General features: G+C 36.5%; 1 protein-coding gene across 2 annotated transcripts in view; it reads right to left on the minus strand.

Annotated features, from left to right (window-relative positions):
- Window positions 1–25,172, minus strand: part of LOC114240700 (extracellular serine/threonine protein CG31145) — a 142,419-nt gene that overhangs the window by 13,659 nt on the left and 103,588 nt on the right. For both annotated transcript variants that reach the window (XM_028171350.2, XM_089734352.1), the window contains exons 4-6: window positions 13,067–13,315; window positions 9,517–9,641; window positions 2,472–2,550 (exon numbers count right to left, since the gene is read on the minus strand). In XM_028171350.2, coding sequence (XP_028027151.2) covers window positions 2,472–2,550; window positions 9,517–9,641; window positions 13,067–13,315 — 453 coding nt within the window. The remainder of the gene's footprint in view (window positions 1–2,471; window positions 2,551–9,516; window positions 9,642–13,066; window positions 13,316–25,172) is intronic.

The raw sequence follows: 25,172 nt of genomic DNA on the forward strand, positions 1-25,172 counted from the left end.
CGGAGACCCATCTAGCGCTCTTCGCCGATGACACGGCTATCTACTACTCGTGTAGGAAGATGTCGCTGCTTCATCGGCGACTCCAGATCGCAGTAGCCACCATGGGACAGTGGTTCCGGAAGTGGCGAATAGACATCAACCCCACGAAAAGCGCAGCGGTGCTCTTCAAAAGGGGTCGCCCTCCGAACATCACTTCGAGCATCCCACTCCGTAGTAGGCGCGCAAACACCTCCGCCGTTAGTCCCATCACTCTCTTTGGCCAGCCCATTCCGTGGGTCTCGAAGGTCAAATATCTAGGCGTCACCCTCGACAGAGGGATGACATTCCGTCCCCATATAAAAACGGTACGCGACCGCGCCGCGTTTATTCTAGGACGACTCTATCCAATGCTTTGTAGTCGAAGCAAACTGTCCCTCCGTAATAAGGTAACTCTCTACAAAACTTGTATACGCCCCGTCATGACGTATGCAAGCGTAGTGTTCGCTCACGCAGCCCGCACCAACTTGAAATCCCTTCAGGTTATTCAATCACGATTCTGCAGGATAGCCGTCGGAGCGCCTTGGTTCCTTAGGAATGTGGATCTCCACGACGACCTGGAGCTCGACTCCCTTAGTAAGTATCTACAGTCGGCATCGCTGCGCCATTTTGAGAAGGCGGCACGACATGAGAACCCTCTCATCGTAGCCGCTGGAAATTACATACCCGACCCAGTAGACCGAATGGTAAACCGTCGACGTCGCCCAAAGCACGTCATTACGGATCCTCCTGATCCATTAACGGTGCTTTTAGGCACCACAAGCACCGGTCACCGTCCTCGTCGAACCCGTCGCTTGCGACGAAGGGTTCGACGAGTGAACTAACCCATAGACACAGCCCACTGAGTTTCTCGCCGGATCTTCTCAGTGGGTCGCGTTTCCGATCCGGTGGTAGATTCTGCGAAGCACTGCTCTTGCTAGGGTCAGTGTTAGCAACTCTCCGGTTGAGCCCCGCGAGCTCACCTACTAACGTTAGGGCGAAGCTGAAATAGCCTCTCAAGGCTATCAGCATAGGTAGGAAAAAAAAAAAAAAAAAAAATGCGATTGAAAATACGAAATTTCTTTGCGGAAGATTTACAGAAGGCGGCCCAATAACGTTAACTTGCATGTAGTGATAAAACTAGACTTGTAGAAGGATTACTATCGACTTTCGTGCAATTTATGTTCCCCTAGTGGATCGGGTGAGATGCACGAGGCCCCTTGGTGTGTCGTCGGGATAACCTCTAGGGTACATAATTTCACAGGGATTGCTACACAGTCTAGCGAATTAAATTATCTTTCGCGATTGTTACTATTATTCCACATTGCAAGAAATGTAAAATTACGTTACGTATTTAATTTCCTGTCATCACTATGTATGTAGGTATGTGATGATAAATTCATCTACAAATAACATATAAATTACAGCAAACAATCTGATCTTCCTTTTTATTATTACCTACATACAATACGTCATATTTATTCAAAGACATCATGACACCTAGTTTCCAGTGTATATTTATTGCTTCCTTTATTTCACACGAATACAATACGCTTAAAATAAAAACGGAGTGCTAAGACGTCTGACACTCGATACAGGTCCTGTGGGAGGTTTTCTTTCCAGGTATTCCCACGAGTGAATTTTTGGAGCTTCTGTCTTCTTTGTCGCTATGTAAATTTCACCCGAAGGTCTAACACCACGTTGTAAAGGTATCATTGGTGTTTTGATTGTTTTCTTGTTCCTTTTGAGAATTATTGTATTTGCTATATAGTTTGAAAAGTATACTAAGCAATATGAAGGTAGAGCAAAACTAAAAAAAAATCGCAAGTTAACGTCGAAGCATAGAACAAGTTCTTAATATGAAATCAAATAATGCAAAATGTTAAATATATACTCGATTTCAGTTTTTTAAAGTAATGAATAATAGTATAATAATTTCTTATAAAGCTAGAAAATCTTACAAGGAAATTTTCCATATGGAATTTTGTAGGGGCGAATACAGTACAATCAACTTTAACAATGGTACGACAGAACTTAGCGAAGTACTCGAGCAGTAGTTGTTGAAGCCGCTAAGCCGATCGTGTGAAAGAACGTTCTGGAAGTTTCCTGAATAGACGCACAACACGCCAACAAGATGACAGACTTGTTTCCACAACTCCTTTAAGAACACACGACCACTACAAAGTACACTTCAACTAACTTCTGTACGATAAAAACACTCAAGTAACACGTAATGATTTGAAAACACGATGAAACGATAAGACTGTTCGGAGAAAATGCGAAAGGCTGACTAATAGGATAATAAGGTCATTCAGAAGCAGTCGGTAGAACATTAGCAATGTAATGTCCGTGGATAATTTCAATATATGTATTGTGAAAAATTAAAGATTCCAGTGCGATTGTTACTAAAACTAATTTTAACTATTGTATTTAAATGTAATAAACATTTTACTCACCTCATTGGTTTAAAGAGTGCTTGAACTCTGTTTGGATAGTCTATTATGAGTTTGAGCTGCGTCCCGCCTTCCTTTTGTTCTGTTGAATTTCAAAAATCATTAGCCTGAATATTGTCGGATAAGTATAATTGTTGACATTAGAACAACGTTAGTTCTGATTAACTATTTTACAATTTGGATACAATAAAGTTAGATTAACAATGAAATCCATTTAAGCGTTTTAAATATTTAAGACCAATCCGAAGTAAAGGGCGAGATTGTTGTGGCACGAATGTCCGCCCCGGTCTGCTTACCTCGCAACTGATTGCAGACCCGACTTCATTTAATATACATACATTTACCTGTTTGAACGTTTGTACATGTAAAATAGGTACCATAATTATTTAAATTGGTTTCATTCGATTTTTAGATTCGCGTAAAGAAGTGTCACGTGAAAATTTGGCTATAGACAAGAAGTTTTTTTTTTTTTTTTTTTTTTTATTGCTCTGATTGGTGGACGAGCTCACAGCCCACCTGGTGTTAAGTGGTTACTGGAGCCCATGGACATCTACAACGTAAATGTGCCACCCACCTTGAGATATAAGTTCTGAGATCTCAGTATAGTTACAACGGCTACCCTACCCTTCAAACCGAAACGCATTACTGCTTCATTGCAGAAATAGGCAGGGTGGTGGTACCTACCCGTGCGGACTAACAAGAGGTCCTACCACCAGTAAAAAATATACAATATACAAATTTAACAGTTAAAATAAAGTGGTGAAATTTCATTTTGCTGTTCTAAATAAAAGTCTACTTCGATTATATAATATTGCGTATAATGAAGCGATAATAATTGTTTCGACAATCAATTTAAAATGAATAGGCAACGAATGTCCGTTCGAATTTAGTGGGCGTCGAAAGGTCGTCTACTAGTAATTGGTTTCCTAAGTCCGATCACCACCATACTGAATATTTTATAACTCTACATATTTAAATAAAGACCAAGTAGTTTTGTGTGCCGACTGGAAATACTGAAATTGATTTCGGGGTTTATAGTTTAGAATTTTACGTTACATTTCACTTTTATTATTTCGTTTATTTTATTTTACGACATCAAGAAAATAGAAAACGGCCGTTCTTCTTCAATGTGCCTGCTTATTTTTCGTCTTTCTTTGTATTTAATTTATTTTTATATTCGGTACATACTCTTTTCACTACATTTCAAATTAAAATGTTCTTATTTATATGTAACTAGCCGTACTCGCCCGCTTCGCTGGGCATTTAAAATTAACATTATTATTAGGGAGTTCAACACTCATATAAATATTAGCCTATCCATTAAGTACATTTTTTTTCTACATAGATACCAAGTTTTAAGTCAATCGGATGCATGGTTCAGTAGTTATAACGGAACATCCGTAAAAACCACTGTAGATTTATATAATAATCTTATATATAAAATTCTCATGTCACAATGTTAGTTACCATACTCCTCTGAAACGGTTTGACCGATTTTTATGAAATTTTATATGCATGTTTAGCAGGTCTGAGAATCGGCTACTATCTATTTTTCATACCCCTAAGTGATAAGGGTTGTCCACCCCTAACATTTATTTTTATTTTTGGACATTTTTTTTTGTTATAATGAGGCATTACCTAGGTCTGTGGTTGAATGAGGTTTTGTTATTTTTATACTCCTTAATCGTTCAAAGCGCTACGTGCCTATTTCATTCATTTACCACATCCTTACACACTTACAATAAGTTACTTTTTTTTCTACACTAGAAATTCCCTAGAAATCTTATATATGGCAAAACAACGTTTGCCGGGTCAGCTAGTATAGATATAGATTTGATATAGTGATCCACCAAATATTCCTTCAAAAACAATTAGTTGATTTACGTGTCTACTCTGATAAAAAACAATGTATCGTATTGAATTTCACAACGTTTAGCTTCGTTTAAATAGAGTCATTAATCAATTCAAATTCTGTTAAACGAGTCAACTTGCTTAATAGATGTTAATCTCGTTAAATCGCGGGCAATTATAGCAGCATTCAGAAAATAAGTGCTTAATTTGTTAAATAATTTTGAAATGACTGCAAATTTAAAAATGATACTGTAGTACAGTCTCGATAGTGGTAAAACATTTTTACGAAAAAAGCCGATCACCGTCCTCGTCGAACCCGTCGCTTGCGACAAAGGGCTCGACGAGCGAATTAACCCATAGACACAGTCCACTGAGTTTCTCGCCGGATCTTCTCAGCGGATCGCATTTCCGATCCGGTGGTAGATTCTGCGAAGCACTGCTCTTGCTAGGGCCAGTGTTAGCAACACATCGGTTTGAGCCCTGTGAGCTCACCGACATGTTAGGGCGAAGCTGAAATAGCCTCTCAAAGCTATCGGCATAGGTAGGATTAAAAAAAAAAGGAAAAAGATAATTAGAATTGAAACTACCGTTTTTTTCCGTTTGGCAATCGGATAGCCAGGAACGCAATCAACAACATTGGAGACCTAACGAATGCTTCTACATGGACATCATCAGTGCAACCACAACCACTCTGGCAAGAGTGTCCGACTAATTCCGAAGAATTCATATATTCGTAGCAAGCTCAATAAAAATAAATTCATTTTAATAAGCATGTTTCAACTTTCGCACTCTGTAAGTAGCATCTGTTTTTGGCAAGTACGAATCCTGCTTATTTCCAGCTTAAAGAATCAACTAAATTCAGTCGGACATAGAAGTCATAATACAAAGTGTACTGTGACGAAGCGGAATCTACAACCTTATTACCAATTTAATAAGGACCGCGCCGTAAACCGCACGTCTATCTTCGATTATTGTAAAAGGAAAAACAAACACCAAGCGTGCCGTGAATTTCGCCTACTGACATTTACGCTGATATTTTTTATACCATTCTTTTATGATTGAAAGATTATTGGTGGCCCGGAGGCCTTTCCAGTTTCACCAGGACAGGTAGACGAGCAAAGGCTTAGCCAAGAGGGGCAGGACTTGCTAACAGCTACCCGAGCGCCTCCGAAGGAGACCTAACAACTCAAGAGCAACTGCTTCGCGAGTGAATCTACCTACTACCGGATCGGAATCGCGACCCGCTTAGAAGATCCGGTGAGAAACTCAGCGGGCTAATGCATGGGTTAGGTTGCACGTCGACCTCTTTGTCGAGCTCGACGAGTACGGTTACCGGAGTTCCTAAGCCTGCTCCTAATGTTAGAGCTGAAGGCGTCTAATGCAAAGGTTATTGGATCTGATGGATCCGTAAGGACGTGTTTTTTTATACCAATTTATTATCTATCATTACTGTATTTATAATACATATTATATTAGTGTTCATTCGTTCATGCGACGTTTATCCGGTTGTGACGTCTATACAGTGGTGGTCGTATAATTAGAAACACTCACTACCAACAGTCCTTGACATTATGTAAGATACTTCACCGCAATCGTTTTTATTTAGAAATTAAACAATAAATAAGACGAAAATATGTTCCACGGTTTATCATTTATTAGAAGAACATTATAAGTCCCACTACAAAAATGCAGTTTCAATATTACATTACGGACAAACATTTCAATCAGTTTTAAGGTATGAACGATAATGGTAAACTAATTAGAAACAACAACAAAAAAGTATAAAAAACAGTATTTTTAAAGCATTATTTCTTTTCTTTTTTTATTCCTTAGATGGTTGGACGAGCGGACAGCCCACCTAGTTGCTAAGTGGTTACTGGAGCCCATAGACATCTACAGCGTAAATGCGCCACCCACCTTGAGATATAAGTTCTAAGGTCTCAATATAGTTACAACGGCTGTCCCGCCCTTCAAACCAAAACGCATTACTGCTTCACGGCAGAAATAGGCGGGGTGGTGATACCTACCTGTGCGGACACACAAGAGGTCCTACCACCGGTAATTACGCAAATTATAATTTTGCAGGTTTGATTTTTATTACGACTAGCTGTACCCGTCCGCTTCGCTGGGCATTTAAAATTAAAATTATTATTTCTCACCCCCACAAAGATTCTCATCATTAACGCCCCCGCAACTGTTGTATGAAGTCCAACACTCATATAAATATTAGCCTATCCATTAAATATATGTCTTTTCTACATGGATACCAAGTTTCAAGTCAATCGGATGCACGGTTCAGTAGTTATAACGGAACATCCGTAAAAACCATTGTAGATTTATATATTAGTATAGATGTTATTCCTTCGCCGTGGGAGTCAATCGTGAACATTTGATATGTACGTCATTGTCATACTGAAAGATCCAGGTTACATGGAAATGATCGTCCGAGTAGGGAATCATTGTGCTCTAAGATATTTTTGTATTGCCATTGATCCATTGTACCTTCAATCTTCCGAACGGGTCCAACTCCAGATCCGGAAAAACACCCTCAAATTTTTATGTTACCGCCACCGTGCGTGCTACTATGCTCCTTGTGTATTTATAATTAAAAAGGATTGTTTACTGGATGTCTGACACAGCGCTTTCCATCGGAATTTACCATATTTATTTTCGTTTCATCACAAAATAAAACTCTTTTTTCCATTCTCGTACCGTCCAATTAATATATTTTTTTGCGAATAATAATCGCTTCTCTTCGTGTCGCTTGGTAAGAAGCGGTATCTTTCGAGAGGTTCTTCCAAACAATTTAGTTTCCACTAATCTTAGGCGTATCACTCTTGACGAGATGTTTCTCGGGTCATCAAGCGAATAAACTTTATTTTTAATCTGGTTGTAGCCTTTAATTGGGTCTTTTTCAGCATCACGAACGATTAGCGTACCTTCTCTGGGAGAGGTTTTTCTTGGCCGAGCCTTTCTAAGAACATTTTCAACAGTTCTATGTGTTTCATAATGATCAGTTGTATTAAAAACGTTCTTGACAGAACAATTTAAGCTATTCTTCTGTACGCCCACTTATGATCTATATTTTTTTTTTTTTTTTTTTTTTTTTATTGCTTAGATGGGTGGACGAGCTCACAGCCCACCTGATGTTAAGTGGTTACTGGAGCCCATAGACATCTACAACGTAGACGCGCCACCCACCTTGAGATACAAGTTCTAAAGTCTCAGTATAGTTACAACGGCTACCCCACCCTTCAAACCGAAACGCATTACTGCTTCACGGCAGAAATAAGCAGGGCGGTGGTACCTATCCGCGCGGACTCACAAGAGGTCCTACCACCAGTAATTACGCAAATTATAATTTTGCGGGTTTGATTTTTATTACACGATGTTATTCCTTCACCGTGGAAGTCAATCGTGAACATTTGTTGAGTACATATTTCATTAGAAAAATTGGTACCCGCCTGCGGGATTCGAACACCGTTGCATCGCTTCAACACGAATGCACCGGACGTCTTATCCTTTAGGCCACGACGACTTCAAATTCAAATTCAATTATGATCTATATGTAAATGAACAATTATTTGCCAATATAGTTGACTCGTCACTACTTTTATTTTTGCCAATATTGAACAAAATAAAATTCAGATTTAATTTTGAATTGCCGCCAAAATAATAGAAAAAGTCAAGAAATAAATGTTATTCTCCAATTTCAAAAAAAGAACGAGCTATCGATGCTTTTTTTAAATGTTTCTAATTAGGCGTGCAAGCGGCCAGTAACAGAAAATAAACTACTACATGTGTAAGACTCATTTTGTAATTAAAATTAAGATATGTTTTATATTTTATGCATTTAATGAGTTTTTTTTTTATTGCTTAGATGGGTGGACGAGCTCACAGCCCACCTGGTGTTAAGTGGTTACTGGAGCCCATAGACCTCCACAATGTAAATGCGCCACCCACCTTGAGATGTTAGTTCTAAGGTCTCAGTATAGTTACAACGGCTGCCCCACCCTTCAAACCGAAACGCATTACTGCTTCACGGCAGAAATAGGCAGGGCGGTGGTACCCACCCGCGTGGACTCACAAGAGGTCCTACCACCAGTAATTACGCAAATTATAATTTTACGGGCTTCATTTTTATTACACGATGTTATTCCTTCACCGTGGAAGTCAATCGTGAACATTTGTTGAGTACATATTTCATTAGAAAAATTGGTACCCGCCTGAGATTCGAACACCGGTGCATCGCTTCAACACGAATGCACCGGACGTCTTATCCTTTAGGCCACGACGACTTCTAATATATGTTCACTGATTTCTCGAGAATGCTTGAACCGATCCTGATAATTCTTTTTTTTGTTCGAAAGGGTAGTCTTTCCGAATGGTCCTGTAATCATTAGGATCAGGATCTGATCTTGGGAAGAAATCAAGAAAAATCTACAATTTTCAGTCTATCTTGAAGTGATTTGGGTGTTTCTTGTAATCACGCGGATTTTCTTTGTGATAACAGTGTCAGTTGTATTGATAATGATAGTGAAGATTAATAATTGAAGTCGTTTTTTTTTGTTTTTAATCCTTATTTTGCTGCGAAGCTATTTTAAAACTGCGATATCTTCAAAGATATTTATTGAAATCAAACGATGTAAGGGCAAATTCCTTTTAATTAAATACTTGTAATTAATAACGTATTTACTTGGATAAGGATTCATACCATCTTTATATAAACACCTTCACAAAAAATGTTTTATTTTAGAACAAATTCGGTTAGCATAAAAGGTTGTATATAGCCAACCTTAAATATACACCATAGACCATAGACATAGGCTGTCGTAACTTTTTTTGAGAATTTTTAAAGGGGAACAATTTCGTCATACATTATTTTAGCGAAACTTTAACCGTTTCCGCAGCGCACGCAGCGGAAGCTCTCAAAAGGAAAGGAAAAACGATTTTGAAGAATAATTTATTAGTCCTCCGCTCGTATTAGTCTTAGCGTGATGTTATATAGCCTATAGCCTTCCTCAATAAATGAACTATCTAGCACTGAAAGAATTTTTCTAATCGGACCAATAAATAGTTCCTGCGATTAGCTCATTTAACCAAACAAACAAAAAACTCTTCAGCTTTTTTATAATATTAGTAATTTATAAAAGTATGCATAAGATATAGATTAAATAAATAATTTGATACAACGTACCTGCGTGTAATACGGGTAACGTGGCCATATCTTTTAAAATAGCTTCGACCAAAATCTCTCCATCCTCGTATAGTTCATGCTGGGCGATTTTCAGCTGAAACTTCTCGAGATTAGATGCGTTGACACTGTAACAAAGAACCTTCATGTATTTTTGTATTGGCATTAAAAGCCAGTATGGTAAGGTACCAACATCCAGAACCGAAGCGATCAAGGATTCCGGTTTCCGGTCAATTTTTTTTCCCCTACTTAATCGTTGGTAGCCTAAGGGGCTATTCCGACTTCACGCGGATCGGTAGGTGAGTCCACGGGCTTAACCTGAGAGAATTGCTAACACTAGTCCTAGCAAGAGCAGTGCTTCGCTGAATCTATTACCGGATCAGAATTCCGACCCACTAAGGGGATCTGGCGAGAAACTCAGTGCATTGTGTCTATGGGCTAGTTCACACCCTAAAATTAAAATCTCGACCTTATCTGTCAAAGTGACCGTATTCTTGTTGCTTTGTATTGCCTTGTCTCTAGTAATCATGCTTGTCAACTATAATTGAGATTTAAAGTTAATAAAGGAATCTCTAATAAAATATGGATGGAACTTCTAATAAAATATATAATATTATATGTAGTTGGTGAGATGCACAATCTTTTTGTTTAATTAAAAAAGATACTTAAGTACTTGTTGAGGAATTAATCTTTTTAATGGCTTTGTGAAGGAAACGAAGTGATTATAAGCTGCCAACGGAGCTCGTTTCTATTTACAGAATTATAATCGCAAATTAGTTCATCCGATGCGATTATTTGTAATTCAAAAAGAATCAACTAGAATATCTCACATGACAATAGTCTCTGCGAACCTGTTTTTTTATCCAGTTTCTATCTAGCCTAGAATATTAGTAACAGCAGCTTTGAATTCTGATACCGATATCTCAGTTGCATATAATTTCATAATCACAAATAAGCTCAATTTGATGAATGCTATTGAAATTAGATTCAAATGTGATATTTTCGTTCTAATGTTGCTGAAGAATGGTGACGTCGTCGCGCCATTAAATTTCAGTTGATTAAAATGTAAACAGATATTATATGTTGAATTAAACAACCAAAGATTATCTAGATCTATCTTTCTAGAGTTATTAAAAGGCTGTCGGGTTAACGCGAAGACGAGACGGTCGCCGCTAAACAAAAATTTCCGAAAAAAATTCTTTTTCATTTGTAGTAATCGTTCGAATCTGTGACACAGGCAAAAATTCTAAAATTAATTTGTTTAAATCTTGGTTATCTTTATGAAGCTATTAGGTCAAAAAAGTAATAATTTATTTATTTATTTATTAAGTTGCACCAACAAAGTGATCATCAATACAAAACATTGAACAATTGACAAAAGTTCATGGCAGATGTCACCTCAATTATAGTATTATAAAATTATTGTATTACCATCTGAATCAGCACTGTACACGCGTACATCGCGTTAGTACGAGTCAATCGGGAGTTTTGACGTTAATGAAAATTCCGTTGAAAGATACCGTTTATATAAACACAGATCGATTTATTAAAAGCATACTAAAATATAACCTACAATTTCGTAATAAATAATAATGTTAAATAGCGAAGGCTTCTCAATTTTTTTTTTAACTTTGCACACACTCCTAAGCCCAGTCGTTAGCGTCAAGATTTACATGAAAGATTTTCCGATGGCGGCTTGTTGGTTTTGGCTGCGTGGAACACATAAGTGGACGTGATTTGGATACCGCCGGTAGGTGCGAGACTCCAGGCGACACCGCGCAGGCCGGCACTGAATACTAAAGAGCGTACGTGTAACATTCCCGATTTGTGGCATGCTCCGATAACCTGCATTCGAAAATCAAACCGCAACTCACGTTAAAATTTATAGACTCTTTTTGCCACGTATCTCACGATATCAAGATTAATGAAATCAGTCACAAACGAACGCTACAACAGCTTCGGACAAAAACGTGTTTACGATCTTAAATAATGAATGTACATCTTACACAAATTACACCGTTCAAAAGGGATTGTGGAAAATTTTCCATGTTGTTAAAACCCTTCTTATACACGATGATACACGAAACAGCCAGGCGGTCCTGTTGTATCGGGAGCACCGCTTAAGGAAGCCATCACGCATTCATTCCATTTAGTTTTATTGTCGAAGACCCGTGCCTATCTCGCCGGAGCCCGTAACTGGATTTTAAATAAGATTCCATGTAGGCCTTGTGAAATTTGCCTCTCTGCGAGATAAAGAAAGGTTGCATATTTCGTATTATAGAATCATCCTGTCTCGTATGATATGATCCTTTTTTTTATGGTTTTGTATCAGAAATGTCGTTGATAGCGTACAGGGGCACGCGCGTAAAATGTGTTATTCTTTCGTAGCTTTCAACGCGTTCCTGAGAGATTCCGTCTAATATTTGGTTTAGAGAAATTACGATGAGGACCGGAGGCCGTCGACGACCTGCTTGTTTGATTTTGATGCATACTTTAGTGTTTTACGGTGTTCGTTGTGCATGAAAATAATTTTCTTTAACGTTTGCGCGCTAAAGTTATGTTTCGGATATTTCATAGGGCATGAGAAATGTATTGGGCTACGTGAAACTTCGGATAGTCATTTAACAGAATTATTGCTGATATGAAGCGTAATTGCAGTGCAGAAACAGCTAATAATTTAATTTGGCAACTCGAGTGGCTACATAAATCGTACTTTTGGATGTCAGCTGTCGCCAACTTAGAGAGTTCTCCTAGTAATGTCCTCCCGGATCCGTTTTTCGCGGAACATTTTAATTAATATTTCTTAACTGGGCTGCTGTTCACTTTTGTTTTTGCTTAACATCGCACCTCGTATAAATTGCCTTCTTTGAAGTTGATTAAATTAATATTTCCGCGTCAAGCTTCACGTTTTCATTTTATTAACCGTATTACACATTTATCCTTACAGAAATTAAGCAAAATTTTCGTAAGTTTCATTTCGATGTGAATAATTTCTTTTGATATTCCAAACATTTAAAAGTTTATTTTTTGCTTTATAAAGTAAAGCTTTTAGCGCTGATTTTAATTGAATAACAAGATAAAATATTTGTTTAGTTAAGTTAGCTAAGTTCCCTAATGTGCTAGGGTGATAAATGTAGTTGTGACTGATATGTTTAGATCGCCTATTATTGTACCTGTTGCTTAAGTTCAATTATAAATACTTTTGTAACCACATTTTACTTGTTCTTCTTTAGAAGCTCCATCTGTTGTTATTGAACATTTATATTGTCTATATGTTAAAAAAAGTTTTGCAAAAACTAATACCTTCAACTAATTATTAGACCTATAGCCCTTAACTTCTCTACCTAATACAAATTAGAGAGAGATGGAGAGCTCATCCTAATCTCAAAGGAAGCAACTGTACCGAACGGGATTATTTACCTCAGTAGACCGACGATTTTCATGTTGTTGTTCTGAATTTGTAAACTTGAAAATATTCCCCCAATTATCTATACGATTCAGGTTTTCGAATTCGTCTAGACACTAAAGCTACTTTCCATCTTTCTAAACTCACCTAAGTTCTAAATCCTCCATCTCCCCAATAGTCGGATTCTCGGGCCTCAAAACATTCAGGTCTCGGTGCGGAGGTATGACCACTGCATTATCGAAGGCGGACCCCTGTAGCTGAGCGAACAGGATTTGTTGTAAGTCGTCGAACTTATCGGCCGGTGGCGCAGGCGTCCTCGGTTCCACGTCGGTTGCAAGACCACTCGTCTCGGCCTGGGCTGACTGTTCGTATTCTCGGGAACCATTGCTGCTGTTGCTGTTGACAAATGAAAGGTCATTGAACCTGTGTTATCAATTTGGCTTTTGAAATTATAAAAAAGTAACACTGTCAGGAGATATAGAAAAAATATTTTTTCAATTTTTTATTGCTTATATGGTTGGAAGAAATCACAGCCCACATGGTGTTAATTGGTTACTGGAGCCCATATACATCTAAAACGTAAATGCGCCACCCACCTCGAGATATAAGTTCTAAGGTCTAAGTATAGTTACAACGGCTGCCCCACCCTTCGAACCGAAACGCATTACTACTTTACGGCAGAAATAGGCGGGGTGGTGGTACCTAACCGTGCGGACTCCCAAGAGGTCCTACCACTAGTGAAAAACGCGAACAATGTTGCCTATGGATTTCCGCAATAGATAAAAGATAGTAATATAAATGAAATTTAAAACCTGATGGTTAGATTACTAACAATATACTATGAGAAATATCTTACATGCACTACGCACCAGGTGTACCATTAAATTATAAGTCGCAAGTTTTAAATAAAGAATTCTTATTTTTGCTCTAAACGGGCAAACAAACTTGTGATTAATCCGATATTAGACAGTTACCACAACCTTTAGACCCACCTTGACAAATGAGGTCGAAATCTCAATAATGAGCAAGTATTATAAAGAGGTTGTTCTATTACTAGTAATTTTATTTTTATTTATAAGTTTTCTGTCTATGGTTTTTATTGTGCGATGCATTTTATTTTAAATATTAAGTGTATTTATTATCTATGGTCATTCAGTTGTGAAAGTCATTCACGAAGAACAGATGTTTTTATTTATATAAGTTTTTACAAACAAAAAAAAAGGTTAATAAAAGCGTCAGAAGATTTGAAACCCATCATAGTCGCATCAATCGATACGAGGACAACTGCCGTCTTACACTCTTTAGGCTACGGTCGCGGCTACAATTTTTATTCTAACGAAAACAAGGTTATGTGACAAAAATAGATTTAATGTAACATCTGATTATCATCTGTAATGTTGACATTGATGGGACATGATAATGTTTGATGGATAAATTTGCGAGCGTTTTTATTAGAAAATAGGTGAATGTGTTTTCAGATTCGTCTACAACAAAATATTTAACAATGAACGCGCTACTGAAAGGCGAAACAATCACACAATAATTACTGTTTGTTGTTGTTTTGTAAATAAGAATGAGGTAAAAGCAAAATCAAAACAACTTAAACATCAATTTCAAGAACTAAAGGCTTTTAAGGGAATAAATATATTGAAACAATATCGGCTTAGGTCGTAATAATGGTCACTTAATAAGAAAGCGTTTGTAATGTTTTATGGGTGAAGTGATTCCAGCTTCAAGCAGCAAGAGCTTATGCGGGAGAGGCTTAATAAAGTCTATTATAGAATATAATAATTCGAATTGAAAATAATCATTTTTGTAAACGCTCGTATTTTGTACTATCCGTCAAAATTTTGTATCGGTTTTAAATTCATAAGGAATAAACTCCAATAAATAAATAAAACTAACGCAGTAATGCTTTTCGGTTTGAAGGGTGGGGCAGCCGTCGTCATACTGAGACCTTAGAACTTATATCTCAAGGTGGGTGGCGCATTTACGTTGTAGATGTCTATGGGCTCCAGTAACCACTTAACACCAACCATTTGAGAATGTTCACTCAAAGTTATTCTAAAAATAAAATTTTGTGCCCGTTTATACGTACAATATTTTTTTATTAACACCAGGTGGGCTGTGAGCTCGTCCACCGATCTAAGCAATAAAAAAAATAAAAATAAAAAAATCTAAAGACATTCCAACATATTTGTTTAAACACTTAATATGTATATCTTCACCTTCGAAGGTCAACGTCATAATCGTGATTTTTTCAATGTATTGTCTAAGGCACAGCGTGACATAACGTGTGAACGGCCCCGCTTAAGAATTCTCTAAAATATTTTAAGCTAGCGAATACTTTTGAAATTAGGTATAGTAGTTGAAAACAAAACTGTGACTAATAACTATTTGTAAATTCTGAAGTATAATGAGCTTTTGTTTTAATGTAAGCGACTAACTAGTACACAATAACAGCCCTGTTCAAATATCAGTTCAAAAAAAAAATACATGTGGTTCTATTCTGATGCATTCTATATATAAAAAAAATGTGTTATTATCAGGATTACTTTGACGGCTTAATCTCGCGCTTATTACATTCATTTCATTATTTTCGAATGACGTGTCGAATACTTTACATAATAGTGAACACTGTTTTTAGAAATTAAACCGTAAAAGTGGTTTTAATTTTGGTCTGTGACTCACGAAAACGCACTGAAGAAAATAATAAAATTGTTATTGACGATTGAAGCTCGTCGTGGCTTGTTGCTATCGCGTTATATGAAATACGCGCATTTGTTAAATTTACGCGCGCCACCTGACGCACATTGATTTTACTAAGAAACATTCCTAGTGCTCACAAAAGCTATATATATATATTTTTTTTTATTACTTAGATGGGTTACTGGAGCCCATAGACATTTACAATGTAAATGCCGCCAGACACCTTGAAATATGAGTTCTAAGGTCTCAGTATAGTTACAACGGCTGCCCCGCCCTTCAAACCGAAACACTACTGCTTCACGGCAGAAATAGGCAGGGTGGTGGTACCTACCCGTGCGGACTCACAAGAGGTCCTACCAACAGTAAAAAATCGCGTTGCCATGGCGTGTAGCCTCTGACAGGACATACGACCCACAATAACTAGACATATACTCAGACGCAGACTTGATAGTGTGCTATTTCAAGACAAATGAATGAAGACGACCGTTCAACTGAAGAAAACGACAGGAAAAAAGGGAAAAATATAAGGTTTTACAATTTAATACCTTAATAGACGACAAACGAACGAACCGACCGCTCGCTCACGCGTAATACGAAATAAAAGACGTGGGAATGCTAATAAAACGAACAAATCAATAAATCACTGACATTACTTATTACATTACTTTTAATACGCTTTTATTAGCTTCAGACGAATGTATGTATGTTTGTAACGGAATCTTTGAACATGATTTTGACCCCTTCAAAACGTCGGATTAACTCGAAATTTGGTATACTTATTAAGGACCGATGACAATACAATATTTAAAAAAAAAAAATAAGAAAAAAATTGAAATTCAATTAAAAATAAAAAATAAATAATAGTTTAAAAAACTAAAAAAATACGCTTTTATAGAAAATCCAACTAAAAAATAGAAAATAAATTTTAATAAATTAGAATTAAAAATAGTGTAAGAAAAATTATTTTATTGTAAAAAAATGTGGGGTGCATGGTATCAGTAGTTATAAATATTTTATGAACAGATATGAGTAGAAGGGTTATTTTGATAATATCCTAAAAAGTACCCCACGCTTTTTTACAATAAAATCATTTTTCTTACACTATTTTTAATTCAAATTTATTTAATTCGAATTTAAGTGTGAATTAATTAAGGTGTGTGGCGCATCTACGTTGTAGATGTCTATGGGCTCCAGTAACCACTTAACACCAGGTGGGCTGTGAGCTAGTCCACACATCTAAGCAATAAATAAATAAATTTAAGTCGTTGAGCATGACGTCATGATCTTTGGTTGCTTAAAGCAATCCTGCGTGTTTCCATATCAAAGCGTCCGAGCTTAAGCCCCATGCAACAGTCAATACTAATAGTATTCTGATTTCATCTATGTTATCAAGGTGCATAAGGTTCACAATCAACCACCATTCTATTCACGTCTACAATCACAATAAAAATATTCACATTAAAATTACGTTTTTGAACGGTCAACAGTATTGTTTGAATCAGTTGGGCGCAAGTGCAAGATGCCGTGTTTGTTACGTAGAGTCCTCGATTTTACTTATTTGCGTGCCATTGTCAAACATAACGAGCCATTGTACGCACATTGTTCATAGGTAAAGTGGCGAACTCACATTTCATTTGTTGGGATTCTATATTTGCAGACAACATTGTGTTTTTAATTAAAAAATCATTGTTCTTGGCTAAGAGAACGAGCCTTTTATGTTTATTGAACGAAGTAATTAATTATTATTGTTTGCGTGAATTGATTTTAAAATTCGAATTTTTTTCTATTCTCAATTTAAATGAACAACATTTCTGTGGTGCTTTATATCAAGATTGTATTGATCTTAGTATACATTTTAAGATTACAAGATGTTTTTTTTTTTAAACGAATTTTTTGGTATAAAAATGTATAGCATATATGAGGCCTATAAAATCAAAGGCAGCTAAATCCAAGTCTGTCAAATATTCAGGTAAACTACAAAAATCGGCCCTAAACACGTCATTACGGATCCTCTCGATCCATCGAAGTACTGCTCTTGCTAGGGCCAGTTTTAGCAACACTCCCAGTTTGAGAAACTGGAATAACTTTGTTCGGGTAGCTACGATATTCTTTATTTTAAAGCAGATTTATAAAGGATGAGAATATTACTAATTATCTGAATTTTAAATGATAAAACTTCGTTTATTAGTACTTAGTACTGAGTAAAAATAAATTTTTTGAACTGAATTTGTTACAGATTTAGCTGCATTTGTTATAACATGAAAACACTAAAGCGTGTCCAACTAACTAAATAAGATAGCGCCATTGTTAATCCATTTTATGACATTATGGCGTTTAGCTGCCTTTGATTTTATAGGCCTCATATATAGTAAGGATAAGACGTCCGGTGCATTCATGTTGAGCGATGGATCGTCTTGAGCGATGAGCGTAATTACTGGTGGTAGGACCTCTTGTGAGTCCGCGCGGGTAGGTACCACCACCCTGCCTATTTCTGCCGTGAAGCAGTAATGCGTTTCGGTTTAAAGAGCGGGGCAGCCGTTGTAACTATCTGACTGAGACCTTAGAACTGATAACAATGACGATGAACAAGGTGGGTGGCGCATTTACGTCGTAGATGTCTATGGGATCCAGTTAACACCAGGTGGGCTGTAAGCTCGTCCACCCGTCTAAGAAATAATAAGAAAAAAAAAAAAACATGCTAGTGCTAGTGGTCACCGACGCATACAGACATGAGTTATGCTGGGAGCACAGTTAGCTGTTAATCCGACTTACGCAGCTGAGGCCTGGTATCACCTCACTCTGCGGTATATGTGGGCGAGGTCGCAGCTCCAGCAGAGCCTTTCTCTCCGCACGATATTCGGAGCCGGACGTTACATCGGAATTGACGTAATCGCTTTCCGTAATTCCCTTTGGGGGTCCGCTTTTATACCACCCACGTGGGTGACCCACTACCCCATCTGGGGAGTGCACACGATCCCTACCCGTCTCAGTTTGCTCCGTATAGGGACCCATGGCCTTCCCCGTATCTCTGTATGGGAGGGCCGGTGGCAGACTCCCCCACGTGACTATTGTTAGGTAGTTGTAGTTAATTGCTGTGCTGCATGCTTGCCGCGCCTGCGACGTGGCAATGGTGCGTCACACACTAGCTCAAGATGATAGTTAGCTATTAGTTAATAAACAACTAGTAGTAGTTATCAATATTACAAAAAAAAATTAGATAAGAAGACAGCAGGAAGATGCCTAGAGAGGCTAAAGCCTCATCACTATTTTATATAAGAATATATCCCATTTGTCGATGTTCTACGACCGTTCGCGCGTTTTTTTTATCGCTTATATGGGTGGACGAGCTCACAGCCCACCTGGTGTTAAGCGGATACTGGAGCAAATAGACGTCTACAACGCATATGCGCCACCCACCGTGAGATATAAGTTCTAAGGTCTCAAGAATAATTAGAACGGCTGCCCCACCCTTCAAACCGAAATGCACTACTGCTTCACGGCAGAAATAGGTAGGGTGGTAGTACCTACCCGCGCGGACTCACAAGAGGTCCTACCACTAGTAATTACGCAAATAAAAATTTTGCGGGTTTGATTTTTATTACACAATGTTATTCCTTCAACGTGGAAGTCAATCGTGAACATTTGTTGAATACGGTATTATGACCCTTACTTCCATCAAAGTAGAGAGCCCACGCCCGGGCAGAGGGGTTCGCCTAAGGCCCGTGTAATTATGATTTGTGATTAGATCGACGTGATCTTGATTTGTGACTATATCGACTAAGGGCTTCAAGAAGCCGCAAAGTGTCCTTTATCTGTTTTTTGCTATCGTGAGGAGTGTGCTGGTGTGGAATTCCGGTATGGTCTCCATACTACAGAGTCTACAGCGGCGATATCGAAAGGGTGCAGATGAAGTTCTTAAGAATATTAGCCTATCGTCTACGGTCAGGTCGTTCTGACATAAATTATAAATCAAGACTTGCTCTTTTCCATGTCCAATCTTTGGAGGCTCACCGAAGGTATTTTGATTTAATATTTTTGTACAAAATTTTACACTCCCATATAGATTTCATGAAACTTCTCTCAAATATTTCTATCAACACCCACTTCAGAGCCCAAAATTCACATTTGATAAACCTCTTTGCGTTATGCACATATAGAAATAATATATCTTACTATAATACCTATGGTAAGAATGGTCAGGCAGTATGATTTGGCAATTTTTTATATTTTTTTTGCTTAGATGTGTGGATGATCTTACAGCCCACCTGGTGTTAAGTGGTTACTGGAGCCCATAGACATCTACAACGTAAATGTGCCACCCACCTTGAGATATAAGTTCTAAGGTCTCAAGTAACCAAAATAAACATTCAGCCGTTGTAACTATACATGTTGTTTGTTGTTGTATTATGTTTGTCTACACATGTCTATTACGAATTTCGGATCAAAATATACAGAAATTAGAATATATCGAATTAAAATGATATTCGATAATGTGAATAGTCGATAAAAGGCTGTTATAATATGTTTAAGATAAACCCTAGTAATTCAAACAACTACAGATTATATCTGACTAACTATACTGAAAAATTAAACACAGTCTGTGTTGTAAAATAAGATAAATAGCCAGTGATAGTGCCGATAAAGATATCGATTATTGCGTATCGTGCACATTGTGAGTGTGATAAGGCCTAAATTAATGGCTTATCTTTGTATGCAAAATTACTGATAATAGATACGAATTACAGTATAAGTATCAAGAGCGTTTTTTCGTATTTTTAACTATATTGGATACTTTAGTTTTACGTTCATTTGATTGAAATATATCACATGTATTGGTACTTTTAAATTATAAAGTCTTTTAGTTGCGCTAAGTATCGGTTAAAAGACGTGATTAGTACTAGGATTATTCGTATTTAAAATAATCTAAATCATTTAAGATAACGTAATGAAACATAAAAAAATATATGTAGTTTAATAACTTTGGGAGTCTTAACGATGAAAGGAAAGATCTTCCACCGAGCTGGTGATATTGCTCGGTAGACCGACGGTCCAAATGTTGTTGTTCGGAACTTGTATATATGCGCTTTATCTTGAAAATGTCGTAAGCGACGTAAGCTACCCGCCACATCACTCCCCTCCGCGCTACCGTTGCGCGGAGGGGAGTGAGGTGGCGGGTAGCCATCATACAACGCAAGATAATTGACAGATGCCTGAATCTCGCTTACGACATTTTCAAGATAAAGCGCATATATACAAGTTCCGAACAACAACATTTGGACCGTCGGTCTACCGAGCAAATATCACCCGCTCGGTGGAAGATCTCCCCTTTGTCGTATATCCCCAAATAACTATTAAAACACACTTAAACAGCAAATGTAACTAAAACTTAAGATCATATTTCTTTATCATGTTGATACTGGTCAGAATATTAGGATCGAAGTTATAGAATTATTGTATTGACATTGGTCCCTGATGCGTGAGCAAAGTTTTTAAGTTCATCGGGCGTGTGGAAGACAGTGATAATCACGTTCAAAGATTACATACAAGCAAACAAACAGAGCATTTGGTGTGTAAGTTGTTTGCTTATATGTATGTGTTTGCTAATAGAACCGTGTATCTATTCTATTTAAAATGGAAATGTGTGTTCTATGTTAATTGGACTTATATGATTAATAAATGAAAGGGTTTAATTATAGACAATGTATAAAAAATCGTCAACGTAATTTAAATTCAATATTAAAATTGTGTTATTCAATCATTTTATTTATTGGTACTCTAGGCATGTAGTGTATATACTAACTACTTCGAAAATATAACTGAGACTATTGTTTTTATTCGAGTCATGAATTTTTTAAATACTTTTTTTTTATAAAGTATATTAATGAAGTTCACCGAGCACTGGATCTGCTTGAAAAAAGAGGCGGATGAGGGCGCCCCCGAACATATGACCGACAAATATGATTCGAACACTTAAGGAGGCCAACTTGATAGTGACATGTTAAGATATAAATTCTGATGCGGACAAATTAAGAGAGCCGATTCCGCCTAAGGTGGGTTAAGGAAAAGAAAAAGAATAATAATAAAGTATATATTTTATTTTTGCTTATGTGGGTGGACGGGCTCGCGGCTCACCTGGTGTTAAGTAGTTACGGAGCCCATAGACATCTACAACGTAAATGCCGCCACCTACCTTGAGATATTAATTCTAAGGTCTCAATTTTTACAGTACAACGGCTGTCCCACCGTTCAAACCAAAACGCGCTACTGCTTCACGGCAGAAATAGGCAGGGTGGTGGCATCTACCCGTGCTGACTCACAAGACGTCCTACCACCAGTAATTACGCAAATTATAGTTTTGCAAGTTTGATTTTTATTACACGATGTTATTCCTTCACTGTGGAAGTCAATCGTGAACATTTGTTAAGTACGTATTTCTTCAGAAAATCGGTACCAGCTTGGGGGATATTTACATAACAGCCTGTACAACGCGAACTTTTCATGAGGAACTATGAGTGTCTAAAACATTGTATATGTTAGACAGTGTAAATATCTAACTGAATTCTATATTTTTAATTATTTTATTTCCAAACATTTACACATAATATTATTTTAATAACCTAAAAGATAATTTTATTACTACATATTTTGTTTCAGTTTGGGACATGATTGTTCCAAATTATTTTCACCCCGATTAATAAAAAGTTCAATTAATTGAGACGCATCGCAATTTCATCGTTGCCAAATTTTATATCTATTAAAACTATTATCGTACTGTCGCACTGTCACAGCGGCTGTTATTGAATTGTTTTTATTGCTCTTTAAGCGTAACACCGTCATTTGCTCACAGACCGCTCGATGTTGAGTGGTTACTCGAAAGAATAGGCATAATGAAGTGAACGCACTATCTATTTATGGACTTATTTAGTTGCATCAACAAAGTGATCATCAATATAAAACATTGACAAATTGACAAAAAGTACATAACAGATGTGACCTTAATAATAGGTGCAATCGATAGTGCAATATTTGACAACATTTTGAAAAGTCTGAATCTATATATTAAAAAACTTTGTATCCCTTTTTACGAAAATTGCGCGGACGGAGGAGTATGAAATTTCCCACACTTTTATAAAATATAGAGAAGGCGTGCAGAATGCTATTTTTTTTTTTAAATTATGCCTACAAATACATTAAATCAAAAAACACTACACACACTACCATGTATTTGACGCACACAAATTTGTCAAACTTTTGTTATTGTATAAAGTGTATAGTCAAATTGAGAATAAATTAATATTATTTGCTTATAGTGTAGTCTTGGCGAAATCTTGATTAACGAATTAAAATAAATAATAATTGACAATAGAACCGTAATAATGTCCAAATTTATAATTTCAATTAATTATAGTCGAATTTCGACTACTTAGGGACCACTAGTAATTGAATAAAAATACGATGAACGATTTTAAGAAATATGAAATCCAGAATAATACCTTTTCACTAAGTAAAAAAAGTTTTAATATCTACACTAGTAGAAAAAAAAATTATATAGCATCTGTCATGATAGAATCGATGAGATTGAAGATTATAATATACCGGGGTATTTTCCGACCCTTAGAACCGAAACCCTGAACTTTAGATACATATTAGTATCAGTAATTATACAATTCCTTTATTTATTGCGTGCTTCGTTTTATTGCATCGTATTTTTCCTTCATCGTGGTCATTATTTATGAATAGGTGCAACATTAGCTTATAAAATATATATATATAATTGCATGCGAAAATTGACCTCGCCATAACCGCACCGCTCACGAGTTCACGGGCGTCTTATCCTTTAGGTCGCTAACGTTTCAATGGCATCGATTGATTGGCTGGTGATTTATGGATTGCTCAGTTCTAAAAGCCAAGAAAATCCCGAATATGAAGCCAGTAGCAGCGCCTTTTGCGATTATAAAAAAAAAATACACACACAAATTAAATTGTACAGTTTGAGCCGCGGTTAAAATGTTCTCGTACGCCACATCTGTCAGTTCAGTTTAGACAATTTCATGTAATGTAAACTTACCAGAAATATAAATCATTCTTTTTCCTTTTTATTAAAATTCTCTCTGTCACCAAACACAATTCTATTTCGGCCTTGAAATTTATTTATTAACTCATTAAAAAAAAAATCTAAAATTGGAGAGCTTGGAAAATCATATTTTTTCAATATTGTCTACTGGATACACCACCATGATGGAATTTTCATTCTTTAAATTATTCTTATCAACAATCTTAAGTCTTTCTGTGACCGTGACAAGTCCCAGCACTACTTTTGATTCGTTTAATACAGATAAAGCAAGTAAAGACTAAAAACACAGATCTCAAAAATTCCGTATTTAAATACAATGATAACAGTTATATAACGGTGATTATCCGTTTCTTAGTAAACACGTTTTAATTACAATATCGATTAGCTATACCACAAAAAGTTTGTGTTACTTTACATTAACAATAAGTATTGTATTAATTTGTATCGAAAAAATAGAAAACGTATTTAAAAAAAAAATCATAAATATCTCCTTAATTCTTCGTTAAATGTGTGGTAAATTGGGTAAAAAGTATTTAAAAAAAACAATGTAATTTTTTTTACTTCTTACACTCATAAGATTTATAGCACTCAAAAAAGATATAAAATAAAATAGGTTTACCTTAACACAAACTATTAACAGCACTTATCTCCGCCATTAAACAAAACCAGTTACGAATAACAAAGGATAAACTTGTAATAAAAAACATTTTATTACACCTAATTACGATTAAACGAAGACAAATTTTAGAATATCGTAAAAGGAATACACCCGAAACCAGTTTCAATCTTGAATAACAGAATTAATTGATAGGTAGAATCTAACGAACTTCATTTACGTCCTGAGCGTAGCCCGGTGCGTTATCAAAGAAGACACAGACAAACCAGCAAACACCGATAACAGGAGTAGATAACGGAGAAAATAATACTAATAAAATTGTTACGTTCCAACTCTATTTAATAAGTACGGCTTAGATTCACGATAAAAAAAATAATTATGAGGCTTGATAGGTTGGGGATCGTCAGCGGATGACACCGTTTTGGGTTTTTTTGGCATTATTATATTTGTTGAAATATTATATCGTTTCGTTTAAGAGCGAACGTGTTCTTAAAATTGGACTTCTACGAAGAAGAAAAAAAAGAACGGATCTGAGTCCGAAATTTAAGGTCAATGTTCCTATAATATACATAGAATTCCTTTGCATTTTAGCAAAACATGTTTTATTGACAACATCGGTATCACTGCGTTCAATTTAAATAAAAGATTTAAATTATTTTGACTCTCAACTATTTTCATTTGGCGACGAATAATGGATTTAGTATATTTCGGTCTATTTCGATTATAATAACAAATTGTCGAGGAATTTGTAAAGTTGTAATGATCACTTGGAAACGTAGAAAATATACATTATAGTATCTGTGAAGCTTGAATTGCGATTTCGTAAGTTTTTTTAAAGTCATTCACATTATTTA

Source organism: Bombyx mandarina, chromosome 17 (genome assembly GCF_030267445.1).
Source record: "Bombyx mandarina strain Sakado chromosome 17, ASM3026744v2".
Lineage (NCBI taxonomy): Eukaryota > Metazoa > Arthropoda > Insecta > Lepidoptera > Bombycidae > Bombyx > Bombyx mandarina.